Raw genomic sequence first — 17,964 nt, forward strand, 5'->3', positions numbered from 1 at the left:
AGAAGCTCCAAATGCAGAGGTGCTTTAATTTAAGCAAACCTCTAGCAAGCAAATTCTTTGCAAACAAAAAAGACAGGAAAATCCTAGAAAATCGTAATGTGTTTTTCCAAGCTATCTATGTGGCAAATCGAGCAGATGCTAAAAAACATTTATCTTGCACCAAAAACAACTAGAATTGTCCAAAAAGCAATTTGGCAAGAAAAATGGTTAATCCTTGTGCCAATTCTGAAACTTTGCATACCCGCATGCTATCCAAGGCAACTTGAGATTTCACCAGCTCAAATAAACCTTCACCATCCATCAACTCATGGGGAAATACAAGCTCATATCAATAAGCATCCAGGTCTACAATTCACTACATATCCAGCAACCTATCAGACTCCGATCCTAGGCCAAGTCTCGAACAGTAGGCTTCAACAAGTCCCAAAACCTAGTGAATTCCCAATGCTTCTATTCCAAATGCTCAACACCCATTAAAAGCTTGAGGCCTTAGACAAAAAAGAAGTTAGGCTGACTAAGGATGCATCCCATACCACATGCATTTGCCAACCTACTACTTATAAGGCCAACACCTTGTATACCATCGTGTTGACGATGTATTTTCACCCCAATAGTTGCAACTAAGTTATCCATGCAGTTATATGGGATATTGGGATAAAGGGCTAACATGGTAGTTATGGAGGGGCAGCTAACTCGTTTAGAAATGACCATTGATAGACGCGATCATTAAGGATGGAAGGAGATTGGCAAGCCACCAACCTATTTCTTGTATGTCAAGCACTCGTATCAACATGGCCATTGTTGCCTCATTTTTGGAGCTTATGCTTTTCGATTTTTTCCTTCTTCATAGCAGTCTCCTGCTTGTCTTCTCTGTCCCTTTTATTCTTGATGTAGGGATGAGCAGCCCTTAGCACCCCACACTTTGGCAGTCCCAGTGATGAGAGTCATAGACTCTCCGACCTATCCATTGTCTCCCTGATCCCTCTTGTGCAGGCAGACAACAACTCACCTTGTGTCTTAGCCACTTGCTTGTCTACTCCAACGTCATGACTAACCTGCTTCTTCATAGCATCTACAACTTGGCCCCTTTGGTGGACACTTGCTATGAGGTGGCTCTAAAGAGCAATGAGATCCATGTAATCCAAGGAACCATCGAAGCAATAGTTACATAAGGAAGATTGTTGGAAGTTGGATGCAGACGGCATCGCACAAGGTCAAGAATCAATCAAGAAGTAGGCCTAAGATCATTGGAATGATACTTGCTCCAACTCAGGCACTGTGTTGAATGTGATGGACCTTGAGGAAAATCAGAAGGGCGAAGCTAGACAGTTTGTAGAAGTCATGCCAAAGATTGATTTTGTCAAATCCAATAAACTCGTCCATTCTTGTGAAGAGGCCCTCACATTTGAGCGCGTAGCTCACCATAGTCTTATCTCTTATTGTAACATGTTAATTGCAAAATGTATTGTGTTGAAGGAGAATTGAGATAATGTATTTGTAGAATTGAACCTGAGGGGCAAAGAGATCATATATGGAGTCGGTCTAGGAGAACTAGGTTGTGCTAGATGCTCAAGGGGTGCATTGAGTCCAAGTTAAATTGCTCCTATGTCCAAAACCATATGGACTTCTTTCACAAGACTGCTTAATCTAATTTCAATAGAAAATTCACAAAACCTAGGCTTGATTTGGAGAGCACCATCCACTGCAAAGTGATAATAGCTGCAATACTCATAATTTGGGGCACCTTCGACCTTAGATTGCAAAGAAGCGATGCACTTAGGCTCCATTCCACACATCTCCTCTAAGAAATATGGCAATCTCAGTGCTACAGTGTGAGCTAGAGAGCATGGTGCTTGCTTGTGCAGAAGTCCCACATGGGCTATTGATGGGATCAGGGCTTTAGTTTAGAATGTGCTCTTGTAATGAATGGATGCATCTAGTACAATTCGCTCAACTAGAAGTAAGATACCCCCATTGAGAAGCTAGTTACTTCTGGGTGCATGCCCTGTGCATGCACACCAATTTCAACAAGTTTCATTCCATATTGATGAACTATAGATTCATTGCATCCATTCAACCACATCCTCCATCCAACTAGTTCCAACCAATGTCAAACTCGATCGGTTCCAAACGGTTTTGATTCGTTTCGACTAGTTCCATTCCGTAATCCAATATTTTGATAAATTTGATGGCCGCGGTCTCCATCCCCTTACCAAATTTGATGTCATTGGTGAACCCCTCCCAATACGCTCGATTGATGCACATGGTCCTTCTAGTGCTCTTCATGATATGTGCAATGAGGCACACACTTTTCCTTCTCCTACAAGTGGTTGAGGCTTAGATCTTCCCATTCCCCACATGATGTGACCATGCATGGTTCTTCTCCTTCAGATGTGTGGAAATTCAAATCATTTCTCTTCCTCTGTTGATCATGTGGTAATGAACAAAATTTCTATGGAGCTACCTATAAATCGTAGAAAAAGTATGGAGTTGCATGTAAATCCATGATAGAAAAGAATTGCATATGAATTACGTATGAATCGCATATGTAAATCCATGATAGAAAAGAATTGCATATGAAGCTGTTTGTCAAACCAAAAAAGGTATGAAGCTGCCTATAAATCCACAGATGCTTCTTTTGGGGGGCTATGGTGTAGTGCTGCACATGGTTTTCTCCCCCCTTCTTCATTTGGTCTAGATTTTCCTATAAATTGTCGGAAGATATGGAGCCGCATGTAAAACCAAGGTGCTCAAGATCCCCCCCCAGCCTCTTTATCTTCATTTAGTATATGGCTATGTGTAAATCCTAGCAATGGTATAGAGCTGCGTGTAAATCCAACGATGTACGATGATGCATAGATTTCTCACTGCCTCCAATGTGATGCAATATGGACCAAAAAAATAGGGCCTACAATTTTTAGTAATGATGCTCATAGTATAGTCAAGGCTCTTGTATGGGTATCTAGCCCTAGCGTGTTTCTCAAAATGGACCTTGTAATCAGTAGATAGGATTTTTGTTTACACTCACATTGTATCAAGTAATTCTACAATCATGTGTGGGTTTGGCAGATTGTCACCTGTGCACCGGGAGTGCTTGGTGTTAACGATGGATTTTCACCCCACAATTGTAGCCACAGTTTCTTTTGGTTTACATACATGGGATATTGGGATCGAGGGATGACATTGTAGTGAAGAAATTGCCGTTGAAGGAGGGTTGGCAAAGCCACCAACCTCTCCACCTATATCTTGTATGATCAACTATATCAATACGCCCATCCATGTGCCCCATTTTTGGGAGCTTATGCTATTCAATCTTCTCCTTCTTCATAGCAGTCTTTTGCTTCTCTTCTATTACTTCTAAACTAACAAAGAAAGAAATCTAACCTAAAAGAACAAAAAAAAAAATGCATGTGCACATTATAAATCTAAATCAAAAGAATTTTTAAAAAAATCTTTTTAATACATAGAAGAAGTGTGTATATTATGGGTATAGTAAATCATTTAATTATAGCTAATACAATAATAAATCTAAATCAAAATAATTTTAAAAAATCCCATGCACCTATGCCATCAAGCCTTATGTCATGCTTGTGGAGGCACACCGTATTCTACTTTCTTTTTAATATAATTATTATTTCAATAAGTTTATATATATATATATTTATATATATATATACATATATATATATATTTTTTGTAGATGTATTAGAATTATGTAGTTAAAATACTAGAATAAGAAATTTAAATTAAAAGAACAAAATAAAAATCCCACACTTCCATGTCTGTACGAGTGCGATTTGACACTACACAATGTTGCCATCTAGCCTCATATGTATCCACGTGATGTGTGTGTGTGTGTGTGTCCATGTGCATGTGCAAGTGTGTGCATTGGCATGTTTGTATGCGTGTGCGTGCATGCACGCGCACTCATGCATGCGTACATGCATCCATGTGTGTGTGTGTGTGTGTGCTCGTGCATGCACGCACATGAGCATGTGATTATATTTAAGCATGCATGCACGTGCGCATACACGCGTGCACACACACACTTTCACATGCACACACACGTGCACACGCATGCGCACACACTTTTATATTTATATTTATTCTCTCTCCCTCCCTCCCTCTATGTGTGTGTGTGTGTGTGTTCGCCTCACCTGCCTCTTTCTCACCTAGGCTTGTAGTTTCTGTAGCTTCTACCTATAGTTCTCACTTAGCCCCACCTTGCAATTACATCGCCTGTAGAACATTGCATCGCTCAACAGTGGCCTCAAGGTCTCATTCTCAGTTCTCTACATAGCAAGTTAGCTCGAGGGAGTCGACGTAGAAACTTACATAGGTCGCCTTCGTTTGTCGTATAGCAAGTTAGCTCGAGGGAGTCAACGTAGAAGCCTACACATGTCACATCATCCTTCTCACTCCTTAGTTTTCGTTCTTGTTTTTCAGAGCTCTTTTTCAGCCCAATAGCTTTGAGGGGGGGATGGAGGACATAGCTTGGGCAACACACAATAGGCTAGGGAGGTAGTTTGTGTCACATTCGAGACCTTGAGCTAGGCTAATTTCCCTAGGCCAGGTTTACAGGTTAAGCCATAGTAAGGTCACAATGGAGCAACAATCTGCCATGTTGACTCCTTGACTCCTATAGTAGCAAAGAAACCTTCTTACTCGACCATTGCATCAGCCTCCCTGCCCCGCCCTCCCCCCCCCCACCCTAACTTTCCACAAATATCATAGCAAGCTTGACCCGCATGAGTAGATTTATTGCTTATGGTGAGAACTTAGAGACACAAAGCTCCAAATTGCTTCTTTAGAGAAGCAATTCTTGGACATGAACAACAAAGGAAAGCAAGAATTAATTAAAGAGATTTTGTAGCAATTCACTACAGTAGCACCTGCACCATATCTTATGACTACGCTACAAGAAATATAACCACCCACCTCAAGTCTATGAAGCAAGAACTCACAGCCACAGTGAACTCCAAGATTGATAAATGCGATGTTTAAAAATACTGCACAAACTATTTCCTGCTACTGAAATATAGCATGTCTTGAGAACCACAAATGCAACTGATGAGCCCTTGCCTAAAAGAATGGTTAGATGATAAAAAATTCCACGAGATCATTGAAATTGCAAATAGAGCTAGAATAATGATCACAGAGAACATTGACCTGACAATTGGCACAGCCAATGGTGCAATTGCGACTGTCAATAACATCAAATGATCCTCAACTAATGGAACTATTACAGAGATTCACGCTATCATCAACATGACATCGCAACCAATTGTGTTGCGCAAGATAAGACATCGAAGAAAACCAATGAATGGCAAGTGGTACCACAAGACAACTTTCCCAATCACACTTGCATATGCTATCACAGGACACAAGGAACAAGGATGCACAATCTCAACCAAAGCAATGGTGGTCATTCGGGAAGCATTCACACTTGGGCTTGCATATGTCATGCTATCTAGAGTCACATCAAGGCAAAATCTTCACATTTTGGGCCAACAAAGACCTGATGACTTTCAACCTATCCTATTCTAAATGGTACTATTAGAATAATTCTAACTTTCTTACATTAGTTGCAAGAAATTTAGTGCAGGTCTAACTTTCATTATCTACTTGCAAATCTACATCCATTCGATAATTACCAATCACAGCATTTACATGGATCCAAACCAGGTACAACATAAACTATAATGTCCTATTTAGTTACCATCATTTATTAAAAATCTGATTTACCTTACAGCTAAAACCAATCTCCATACATAACACCATATCATAGTTATTCAACTTGTACAAATCGCAAGTCAACATTAAGCTAGCATTAAAAGCCAACAAAAAGAAGTCTACTTGTCAACTCCCCAAATAAAAATGGCTAGCAATGCTAGAGAAGAGCCGACCACATACATATTGGGGTTTCCAACATACTCAATACTGAACGAGTTTATTAGTGATTGCAAGCAATGACTCTTGAACAAGGAGAAGCCTAATCGATTAGCAAATGGTAGTAAAACTATCCCAAAACAAAAATCAACATCACAGTAATGATGATTTTCCTTGATCAGTTACAAACAAATTGATATCTAGGACAACTATTTTTAAGTACATGTTTGTTATCTCAAAAATCACAATTAATTGTAAAAATCCATCACAAAGTTATAACTTCCTTTGAATGTATACATTTGTTGCTTTCAATCAGAAAAGCAAAAAATTAGTTGTGTTTTCATTCACAACATCACCAAATTATCTTTCTTAGCAATGCCATTCATTTTCACAATTGTGTTCTCCTCTACGATATGCCATCCAAAAACTCTAGCAAATTTATCATTGTACTTTTTCACTTTCCTGATCAAGAAAATATCACGAGAAGAAAATTCTCGCATAAGTCCTTCACTCTACTCACATCGCATGAAATTATGGTATGTTTCATGAGCGGTGGCCATCAGAGGTGTCTGTAAAAGGTGGTATGAGATGAAGAAAGTTGAAGGTGTTGTGTATCCCTTCGATTGATGCTCGACACATAGGAAAAGTAGGGTTAACTTCAATCCACTTACTCAAACTCCCGTGAATAAGGAGCCAATTCTGCAAGAGTTTCCAAATTTAAGAACCAAATTCAAAATTGGTTGCATGATTAGATAGTAAAAAGCTTGAGAATATATTTTCTAGATTTTGCCAAGATAAAATTTTCCAAAAGAAAACACATTCCAAATGTTTAAAACCAATATAGGCTCAATGCATGAAATCTAAAATTGTTAAGGTTTACATTCATAGGTCATGTCATGCTTGAAAATATCTTTTATTAGTTTAATCAAAGTATGAATGTGGAAGGTCCGAAGGGGCTTCCATTTATCAATCATTGATGTGCTTTAAGGCACGTTCTTACTTCCTTTCCATCCAATGTAATGAAAAATTCTAAGTCATCGAAGGTGATTATAACAACATATTCTCAAATCTACTTCAATCTCCAAATGTAACCTCAAGACAATTTCACCATTTAGAATATGTATCTCTATCTCTGGGTGTCGATTACATCACAATCCATAGGAAACCATGTGCCATAATTATTTTTCCAATGTTTATAGCCTAAATATAAACATAGCAAAAAAATCCAGATATTTGATGTAATAAATTATGCACACAACTTCAGAAGAATTGATATATCAAAATCCTATAGCTGGTGCAAATTATTGTGTTGGAAAAGATGCCCTCCATACAATGGGATGGATATGCTCCTAATAAGGAGTTGGAGGTCTTTTGTAAATCCCACATGGAATGGGTGCACTAAATTAGTACTTGGATATATGTGTGAGATAGCTACACTTTAGAGTATCCCCCACCAACTCCTCCTATAAGGTACTATACTAGATCGAATACTCTGTAATGCCACCCACGAATGAAAAAACGCTCATAAACGGTGGTACATGGTAAGGTGCATTAATAATGACGACAAATCCTATCAAAGATGGTAGCTTACAATGGTAGATCTCATGAAGCGTGAACAGACGGTATGTTGCATTATATTGCCAAATGCTAATTTGTTCTTGGTTGAATAGCCTTGGAAATGTTCTCACGAACAACGTGTCTTAAGGTTTGTTTCTAACATTGCCTTGTTAGACAAGTGATTTACCAAGAACTTAGAACCTCGATTTTCCATTTTTCTTTTGGAAGAACCTTCTCCTTTCTAAAATTGATACAATTGCTCTCCGTGTAGAAGTTCCCATCCAACTACCTACCATTTTTCTTTTGGAAGAAGCTTCTCCTTCTGAAAATTGATACAATTGCTTCATGTGTAGGAGTTCCCATCCAACTACCTCGCTAATAGGGCTATCTACCCATATCTCTCAAGCGTATAGATCTTGCCTTGAGAATCCCTAACCCTCTACTAAAAACTCAAAACATACTACTAAGCAAGGCTTGGCTTTCAAATATAGAGTTTTAAAGGTGACTTTTCCCTTCTTATTCACCTTGCCTCTCAACTTTTCTATGCTTTTTGGCCTGCCCTCTGGGTAGCCTTAGCAACAATGCAATTTTGGGAAAGCAGAAATTAGGCATTTCTTGAATTTTTTAGAAGTGCATTTTCCTATTGGCTCTTCTTCATTGGACTTCAATGCAGACTTTAAAGTGGTTGACTTTCTTTCTCTCTCTCTCTCTCTCTCTTTCACCCCTCTCTCTCTCTCTCTCTCTCTCTCTCTCTCTCTTCCCTTCTTTATCTCCTCAAGTCTTTTTACACAAGATCTCCACCTTTTCTCCCACACCCTCCCTTCTCTCTCTCTCTCTCTCTCTCTCTCTCTTCCCTTTATCTCTTCCAATCTTCCTCCACACCATTTCCAGTGGATTCCTCTTTGTTTACTTTTTTTTATCTTGGGCAGGCCTTATGAATGATTGAATATCATTCACCTTGTTTGATATAGAGCTCTTGTTTTCTTCCCTTGCTTGTTGGATTGCATGTTTGAGGGGCAATATTTTGAAGTTAAAACCGATGTATTGGTTGAGAAGCCGAGAAGGCTACCAAAAGTGGATGAGCATAGACGTACGAATAATGGGTCTAGCTTTCTGTCAACTTAAACCCCAGAGTGGAACGCATTCCCAAGATAAAGCTACGCACAAATATACCCTTAGACGATATGCGCACAAGTAAACTCCAAACAAACTTAAATATCTAAAGAGGTATGTACGGCAATGTAGACAAGCAAAATGCCATGTAACATAATGCTCCAAAAATAAGACAAATCTGGTACAACCATCAAGATATTTCCTCCACGTAGGGGAAATAGAAATGCATATGGTGTATGCCACCAAAGTAGATAAGGGAATGCTTTCTGTGTCCACACGCAAGAACTCTCAAAGCACCAATTCTGGAGAATAGACAACAATAGAACAGTCCAAAACATCTCGAAGTATATTGCAAACTTTGTGTCCACAAGAGAGAACTCTGTAGTCCAATTCTGGAGAATAGACAACAATAGAATAGTCCAAAACTAAGTATATTGCAAAACCTGAGCCTCCCACAGAGATGCCAAAAAATGCAGCAATGCCCTGCCCATGGTAAGCACATGAACGGCACAGGTGGGACAATCGACCTTAGTTTTCCAACAAACACCCCAGTGTGACCATACGCAGAGAGCTAGCACCAAGATGGGGTTGCTATCAAACGGTCCATCTCTTTCCCCTGTTGTATTGTGCTCTTCCTAGAATTTATGTTAATTCCAATGGGTGAGGGAATGGGCATATAGGCGAAGAGCAAGTCTCTCCTCCCCCCCTTATACCCTGCTCTTGGCCCGCTTGTGCAAGCCAATTGATCATTTGTAGGCCAACCATAAGGGCCGACCAATCGACCATCATGACTTGCAGCAGACATAGCCGAACCCTCCAAGGGCCCACAGACCGGCATTATTACCTGGTCTACTTGGTGCTCAGGCCAGCCAGATCTAAGACCTATAAAGTGCCACTACAACTCTCCTACTTGGCCCTTTGCTAATAGCTTTACCCATAGGCCTTAATCTTGCCACTGTGCTGCCTCCATCAGCCCCATCCACCCTCTATGTTTGGCCAGATCAGCAACTTGTGTGGCTGCCCAAAGTGCTGCCCATGTGGCATCCCATGTTGCTGCCCACATACTAGTCCACATGGTGGTTCTTCTCGAAGATATGCCCATGTGGCACCAATTTGGGGGCTCACGGGGACAATGACCAATCTGCTCCAATACCCCCTCAACGACCAGCCCACACTGACCTAATCAAATATCTGCTTTCATGTAGAGGCTCTCAAGAGCACAGTACAAACATAATATCGTGCGTCTATGGCACTGCCAACCCTTGTCACACCCGGTACAGTATTCAAGATACCCAGGCAGCACCAACAGGTTCATCTAACCGTCCCCCTCTGAAACTAGGAGCAAACCACATCCTGCCAGGCACCAAGCATATTCTGTCTATTTCCACCTGTTCAACATCTCCTTCCAAACACCCTGGAACTGCTCCTAATTATCTCCAAATCCTCAAGGAGCTCCACTCACCTGTGAATCTTGAGCCCACCCTCTCCTAATCTCGTGGCTCTCTGATCTTTAACACACAGCACCAACAGGTTAAGCACTCCATGCAACTGAACCACCTTGGAAAGTCCTCTAGTCAGCTACCGTCATCCGTGCAGGATATGTGATACCACCATCCATAATCTCAACAAACAGAAGCAGAAGGCTTCCAATGCCTCTGCAATGAGACTTTGTATGTCTAAAAGGCTTTTACAATCCGTCTGAACAAACAGTGTTAAAGGGTGCGACTGAAATTAATAGTGATGCACAAAGCGATGACATAGTCTAGTTCTTCATCCCATTGTCTATTGTTGTAGCAAGCCGGGAACCACCTGTAAGCACCCACTAATTCAGCATCAAGCTAATACACAAGTCGGTGTTCCCAGCTGCCACACACTTTGCCTCTCATCTTGCCCACTGCAAACAACATTTGGCGCAATCTGAGCAACCTTTGTTGTCCTTGACTTTACAAAGAGGAATCTGAATCGTTCGACCATTGCTCCACATCAAACATGAGTATTGTCACACCCGCTTAATATATCCAAACTCAGGGCTAGTGGGTGTCACGACTAAGAAAAGCTCTTCTTTCACCAAATTAACTGCCTCTGATCTGCCGCCTTGCAATCTTGCGCCAAGTCTCCAGACTGATCACAATAATAGTGTGTCTTTCTTTTCTCGCTTTAACTATCTGAAGTGTTCCTATTGTGTAAAGATTCTTTGCTGTTTGGTTTTCCTTGTCCGAACTTGCCCTTCCACGACTCTTCCCTTGTTGGAAGCCGCCAAGTGCCTTCTTTGTCACCACCTCCCTCGTGTGTCTGCAAAGCCTCCTTTTACAGCAGCAACAGACCAAGCTCCTCAAGCGTGAGTGGCTTCAGGGTGCAGATGTAGATGATTTCTACACTCGTAGATGATTTCTACACTCGTAGATGATTTCTAACTTGGAAACAATTATAGATGGTTTCTACACAATTGAACGCTCCAAGAGCTCCAAAAATAGAATAATGCTAAAACAAAATGTTACATGCAGTGTGCCTAACCTGCAGTGCACCAAGATAAGGCTGCTATAGTGTCTCAGTCCATCTCCTCCTCTGTTCTGCTGCGCGCTCTTCCTAGAGCTGCCGACCAGTCTGCCAATGACTTAGTGCAGACCTGGCCAACCATACATGGCCCTTTGCTGGCTCTCCAACAGCCCCAGTAATGGGTCTTAACCTTGTTACTATGGCTGCCTCCAGCCGCCCTCTGTGTAGGCCATGTGGCTGCCCAAGATGCTGCCCATATGGCCATCCACATGATGGTCCTCCTAGATCTGCCCATGTGGTACCAATACAATGGGCACACATTGCATCCTCTCACAAGTCCATGTCCAAGGTGCCACACCATTCCCCTCCTCGTATGGGAACTCACTGGTGGGGCGAAGACGAATCTACTCGAGAAGTAGGAACATTTTAAATGCTGTAAAATTTGTTTAAAATGACTGCGTGGTTCTGATTGAGATCTAAACTCAGGTCCAAATCCCTTGACCGATAAGCTGCAGAGGTAGCATGAGTATTGGAATTGGGTTAACTGCTGCTCAAGGCCCCATATTCGTAGACAAGAGTCACATTACATGCTAAAATAAAGTTACATTTCATGTGTACTGGAATTGGATTTGATAGAGTTGCACCTCAAGAACTCAGATACGCAGACAAGTTACATCACATTTTGAAATAAAGGGCTTTAGATTAAGGATACTCTTTTGAAGCCAAATCTGCAATGCAAGCCTATGTAGAGGTATATAAGCACGACAGTGGGAAGCACATATTTCTGAGCCAATGAACACATGCAAAATCTTAACTTACTGCTTAGCCCCTTCGACTAGTTTAACTGGCCAAGAAAAACATAAAGCTGAACGAACAAATGAATTCCATATGCTGGCTACATTTTCATAATCTCCTTGAGGCTATAGGTTCCCTGAAACAAGTTTAGGGATCTTTACATCTTTTCAGAGAACTCAGTAAATCTAGTCACAGTCTTCCCATTAAACTCTAAACAAATAATGTTCTTAACCATAACGATTAAACAGCAATGCACTGTTTTCCAAGAGCATAATTGATGTCAATGATCGTTGACAAGCAATCCATTGTGAACATCATATAATAACTGTCTAGTATATGTTTTGAGCACAAAATTTGTCGCTGCATACCCCCATCCCAGCATGTGAGCAAAAAACCATTGTCCATGTTTTAAAGTTGGCTTTCATCACAATTTCTTGTGTGCCAGTACAAACACATCAACATCGAGACATCGAAACACCTCATCCAACTCTTCCTCTGCGATTTTCTCGACACAGAACCATTTTCCCACTTCTCTTAAGTATTGTTCTTCTGCTTGCCGATTTCTTCCATAAGCCACAAAAATTCTGCTTTGAGAATTAGATATCCTTAGCATGGTTGTAATAAAGGCACCAATTACGCTTACATCATACATGATATCAGCTGCAAGAATTACATCAAAAGTTCTGTCAAGAGTATTGTGTTGGCTCCCCCATTCCAGTGCAGCTACAGAAACTGTATTCGATACTCCATTCTTGATGACATTTTGTTGGAGCAAGAAAAGATTCTCCGAGAGATCTGTGAGCATCACCGAGGACGCACCAAGGCAAGCAGCTGCAATCCCTGCAAGCTCGATTGATGGTGAGCGAATTTCCCCTTATTATTAGGTCAATCTTCGTTTGCAACACATTTGTGTTGCCTCATTGCTGGAAATCAAGTAAGCAGAATTCCATGATGAGCTCAATATCATTCATTACGTTTCCTTTTTAAAGCCACAATTCGACCAATAGATGCAGCATTGACGTATAGAACTTCAAGCTTCCTCACGCACAGACACAGCAGACATTAAGCCTACGCTCCCTCCTAAAGTACCTGGAAGGCCACATCCTGCACCTAACTCAATGCATTGCTTCCCAGTGACTACCTGAGGCCATCGCTCCAGATACTTGCTCAAGACAATAGCGCTGTCCCATACTGCCCATAGGCACGGATGCACAATTTAGAACAAACGCGAAGAGCGCAATCACAATGGATCAGGAAGAGCGAAGGGGAAGGGACCCTACCTGTCGAGGCAAAACCTTTGGTCGAAAATCGGGCCTGGGCGATTGTGAGCGTGCGGGGCTGGCAATTCACAAGCAGCGGATGGACATAAGGCCGATCGAAGCGATCTTTGTCCGGCCTGCTTGAAGTCAGTGGAAACGAAAGAAAAGTTCAAAAAGTGGAACGATAGAAACTCGAGGCACGAATGCGGGAAAGGATGGAGCATACTTGTGCTCTCTCTTCCAGACCCATGATCGGAGAAAGGGGTTGACGGAGGTGGAGGATCGCGGGGGAGGGTGATGAGATTGATTGGAGTGTGAGGAGGGCGCCATAGCCAAAGAGCTGAAGCATGCAAAACACTCACATTCATAGGAGGGCGGACGCCATAGCCAGAGAGCTCGAAGGATTAGACAGTGAAGCTTCAAAAGGTGGCTTCAGTCCTCCTTGGCAGTCCTAGTTGGCAGCCCGCTGACAGTTGGCAGTCCTAGTTGGCAGCCCGTGGACACTTAACTTTTTTTTTTTTTTTGGGTAAATGCCCGTGGACACTTACACCAAAGACCTAGCCAACTCCTCCAGCTGTTACATGATTGGCCCATCCCATCTCCAAGCCCTACACCCATGTTGGTGTCATAAATTGGCAGCCTGATGACCGTCGCGTGGTGTGACCCACCCCAAATTTTCCTCTTCTATCGGCGCCGAGGGGTTGGGCGGGTTTGCCAAGCTGAACGACTTTCTGCAAATCTTTACCATGTGCTCAAGGTGTCACCTCGACATTGTAAATGATGTGGTTTAGCTGCTTTCATTTGATTGGGCAATCCATCACCAAGCTCATTTGAACCAAGCCTCAAATTCACACAAGTGTCAGGCAAAAGACCATAGCCGTAAACATTTAGCCACCAAGATTCACACGTTTGGACAAAGGGAGGGTTGAACATCGTTGCCACAAAGTAATTGGATGAAATTCATGTCCGTCGTATTTTTCGTGTGGCCGAGGTCCGTCCAAGGTGTGGACATCCCTAGAAAGTGGAAGCGCCCCATCTCATGTTGATCCAATCAAATAGGTAGAAGCTGCTGCAATGTCTATTCATGTGTGAAATATATCAATGCTCGAACATCATTTCGCAGCCCATGCATTTGGACATGTGTGAATGCTGTCTTTTAGAATGATCAAGGCTTATATAGGTTGAGTTTTTTCCCCCTTTCCCCCCAACACACACACAGTCTTCTTCAATCCTCCTTCAACTATTTCAGTTCTCCTTCCAGAATTGGATATGCTGAAAAGTATTTCAGAGGATGCTATTTTTATTCAAGGAAGGATATTTTTCATAGTCTTTTTGAGGAATCAAAATGATTGTAAAGCCTTTTCTAGAAGACTTCAAAACTTTTTTATTTTTTGAAATTTGACTTAAACCAACTCAATGATATATTGCTATACCAACTATTGGGCATGTTTAGGACTCCAACTAGCTCAATATTTAGCCTGCATTATGTCAAGCATGTGTATGATGTGTCATCATAGTGCTTGCATCTAGTCCCTTTTTTGCAAATGTCCTTGAAACTCTCGTGTTGTTGTGCTAAAACAATGTCACTTAGAATGACTACCTTCTCTTGCATTATGTTGCTGCCCACAAACTCCTCACATTGGGATGGACCTCCATCACTTCCATTCTATGGCCAACTGGTTGCAAGACCTGCCAAACACGTGTAGTGTTGGAGGAATCCATGTTTGAGGCAGGCTTTCAGGCAGGAGCTCGAGCCACGAGGAGTTATTCCCGCTAACTCAGGTGGCACTAAGTATTTCAGCATGTATTTGTTTGGACATTATGATCCTGGCAGACCTAGAAGGGGGTCTCCTGTAGGAACAAGAATGGAGAAGAGTTGTGAACACGAGAACAAGAAGTAGTACCTAAAGTACCATGGTTGCACAGATTCATCCACATGTGGATATAGCAACCTATGGGAGTACAAAAGAAAACACCCCCCTTGACATTGTTTGTATGTCTCATATTCCCAAGCTATGTCGATGTCGTGTGAAAAGAGGCGCTGATAGGCTTTTAGTGAAGATATCGGTCACATTGTCCTCATTGGAACAATATGTGAGGTTGATGAAGCCATCTGTGATAGAATCCCGCACATAATGATAGTGATTCTCAATGTGTCTCATGTGAGCATGAAATACAGGATTGTACCAATAGCAATGCAACTCTGGCTGTCACAGAAGATCTGAGTTGCGTCACCATACTTAGCATGATGCAAGTGATGCAGAAGCTTCCTCAACCACATACATTCCATAGTGATTGAATTTGCAGCTTTGTACTCTACTTCACTACTAGAGAGACACTCAGTCTTGCTTCTTACTGACCCATGATATACATGCTGAGCCCATTGAGAAGCAATAGCCGGAAGTGGGCCTATGATCATCTATATCCCCTAACCAATCTGAGTCTGTAAAGCCACTCAATGAAATGTCACCACCTGGAGCATAATGCAGCCCATAGATAAGTGTACCATGTACATAACGGAGTGCCCTCTTTACTACATTCCAATGCGTGACTATGGGACAATGCATGAACTGATATAGAAGCCCTGTGGCATAGGCAATGTCTGGCCGCATAGACCATAAGTAAATCATACTACCAACCAGCTGCCTGTACAAAGTACCATCAAACTTTTCAGCCTCATCATGCTTACTCAGCTTGAGTCCTTTTTCCAATGGAGTGGCCATAGGCTTACTATTCTCCATCTTAAATTTCTACAGCAACCCCTTGGCATATTTGATCTATGACATAGAAATCCTCCCTTGGGTTTGCCAAAATTCAATGCCAAGACAATAGTATAAGAGGCCCAAATCTGTCATGTCAAATGTCTAATAAAGAACGGACTGCACTACTGCAATTTGCTGAGAATTATTGCCAGTGAGTATGATGTCATCAACATAAAGAACTAGCAAGACCAGATCTGATTTCTATTGCAAAACATATAAATTTGGCTCTGTGTGAGTGTTCACAAATCCCTTGGACAGCAAGAACTAATGTATCTTATGATACCATGCATGAGGCAATTGCTTCAACCCATACAAGGCTTTCTTGAGCTTGCATACCTTGTACTCTTGTCCCTAAACAACAAAACCCTAGGGCTGATGCACATAGAGCTCCTCCTTGAGAACCCCATTGAGAAAGTCGGTCTTTGAGAGTGCTCTCAAGGGAAGCAAGAACAGAAGAGGGAGAGAGAGAAATAGAGAGCCACACAAGTTTTGGTGGGTGCAAAACACCATAATCTTCTTTTTCATTAATTTATATATGCATTTGAGTATTGTACATAACCGGGGTAAAGGCACAGTGACCTTTAACCCCCACAACCTCCCACTTAAAGAACAATGTGCCTTTAAGGGAGAACAACCAGTGAACATACTATCCAATGCCCATCAATACACGACAATACTCAAACCGCTGACTAGGTAGACTCTTCATCAGCATATCTGTAGGGTTATCATCTGTATGAACCTTTACAAGCTCTATGCGCTTGTCCTCAAGTACGTCCCTGATGAAATGGTACTTGAACTCAATGTGTTTGGTCTTTGAATGAAAGACCGGATTCCGTGCTAGCTGAATAGCACTCATGGAATCACTATGCAATGTCGGTACACCTGTATGAATCCCCAAATCTCCCACTAGCTTATCAGGCCATATAGCCTCCTTGCAACCCTCTGTGGCTGCAACATACTCAGCCTCTATGGTAGACAAAGCAATGCACTTCTATGCGCGAGACATCCACGACACTGCACCACCTCCAAAGGTGAACACATAACCAGAAGTGGATCTCCTACTATCCACATGCCCTACATAGTCTGAATATGTGTACCCAAGTACATGCATGTCTCCTTTACCAAAGCAAATGCACATCTCCTTGGTACCCTTCATGTACCTCATGATGCACTTAACTGCCTCCCAATGCCTCTTTCCTGGATTAGCCATATACCGGCTAACAACTCCCACTGCAAATGCAATGTCTGGTCTAGCATAAGACTCCCAAGTGCTGATGCATAAGGAACCTTCGCCATCATGGCCCTCTCCTCATTTGATTTGGGACTATCTATATGACTCAGTTTCACATATGGAGGCAATGGAGTACTCACTGCCTTCCCCCCCTCCATATTGAAACGTTGCAATACTTTTGTAACGTACTCCTTCTGTGAAAGCCAAAGGAGTTTCCTACGCAGATCACGCACGATGCGCATACCAAGAATATGACCTGCAAGTCCCAAATCCTTCATATCAAAGGCCTCATGCAACTTGTCCTTTAATGCATCTAGCTCATAAGTATTCTTGCTAGCCAATAGCATATCATCCACATATAGTGCCAGGATTATCAAGCTATTATCCTTAGCCCTTTTAGTGTAGAGGCAGTGATCAATTTCACTCCTTCTAAAACCTTGGGACCGAATGAAAGCATCAAACTTTTGATACCATTCTCTAGACGCTTGCTTAAGGCCATAGAGACTCTTCTTCAGCTTACAAACTAAATGATCTTTGCGCTTTTCTTCAAAGCCTTCCGGCTGCACCATGTAAATTTCCTCATGCAAATCCCCATGCAAGAAAGCTGTCTTGACATCCATCTGCATAAGCTCCATATCCTCTGATGCCACTAGTCCAAGCATGCATCTAAGTGTGGTCATCTTCACAACCGGAGAGAATATCTCATCAAAGTCCACACCCTTCTCTTGCTTGAACCCTTTAGCGACCAAACAGGCCTTGTACCTAGGCACATCATCACCTGTGACCTTCATCTTGTAGACCCATTTACATGGCAATGCTTTCTTTCCATGTGGCAAAGAAACCAAGTCCCAAGTCTTATTCT

At 41.9% G+C, this 17,964-nt stretch overlaps 1 protein-coding gene across 5 annotated transcripts; it reads right to left on the minus strand.

Moving 5' to 3' along the window:
* Positions 1-11,917: 11,917 nt before the first annotated feature.
* LOC147893597 (uncharacterized) lies at positions 11,918-13,546 on the minus strand. 5 transcript variants are annotated; one of them, XM_087386223.1, is made up of 4 exons: positions 13,336-13,546; positions 13,131-13,188; positions 12,992-13,041; positions 11,918-12,690 (listed from the first exon to the last, which is right to left on the minus strand). In XM_087386223.1, exons 1-4 carry the CDS (start codon positions 13,475-13,477, stop codon positions 12,275-12,277), a joined length of 666 nt encoding a protein of 221 aa, XP_087242349.1. In that variant the 5' UTR covers positions 13,478-13,546; the 3' UTR covers positions 11,918-12,274. The 5 variants fall into 5 exon arrangements, with proteins under 5 accessions (XP_087242349.1, XP_087242348.1, XP_087242346.1 ...); XM_087386222.1 differs by having other exon boundaries at positions 13,131-13,235; XM_087386220.1 differs by having other exon boundaries at positions 12,940-13,041; positions 13,131-13,235.
* Between the last annotated feature and the right edge of the window lie 4,418 nt (positions 13,547-17,964).

The sequence above is a fragment of the Dipteris shenzhenensis genome, chromosome 15 (assembly GCF_047967505.1).
Source record: "Dipteris shenzhenensis isolate YYH24624 ecotype China chromosome 15, Dip_SZ_1.0, whole genome shotgun sequence".
Taxonomy (NCBI): Eukaryota; Viridiplantae; Streptophyta; class Polypodiopsida; order Gleicheniales; family Dipteridaceae; genus Dipteris; species Dipteris shenzhenensis.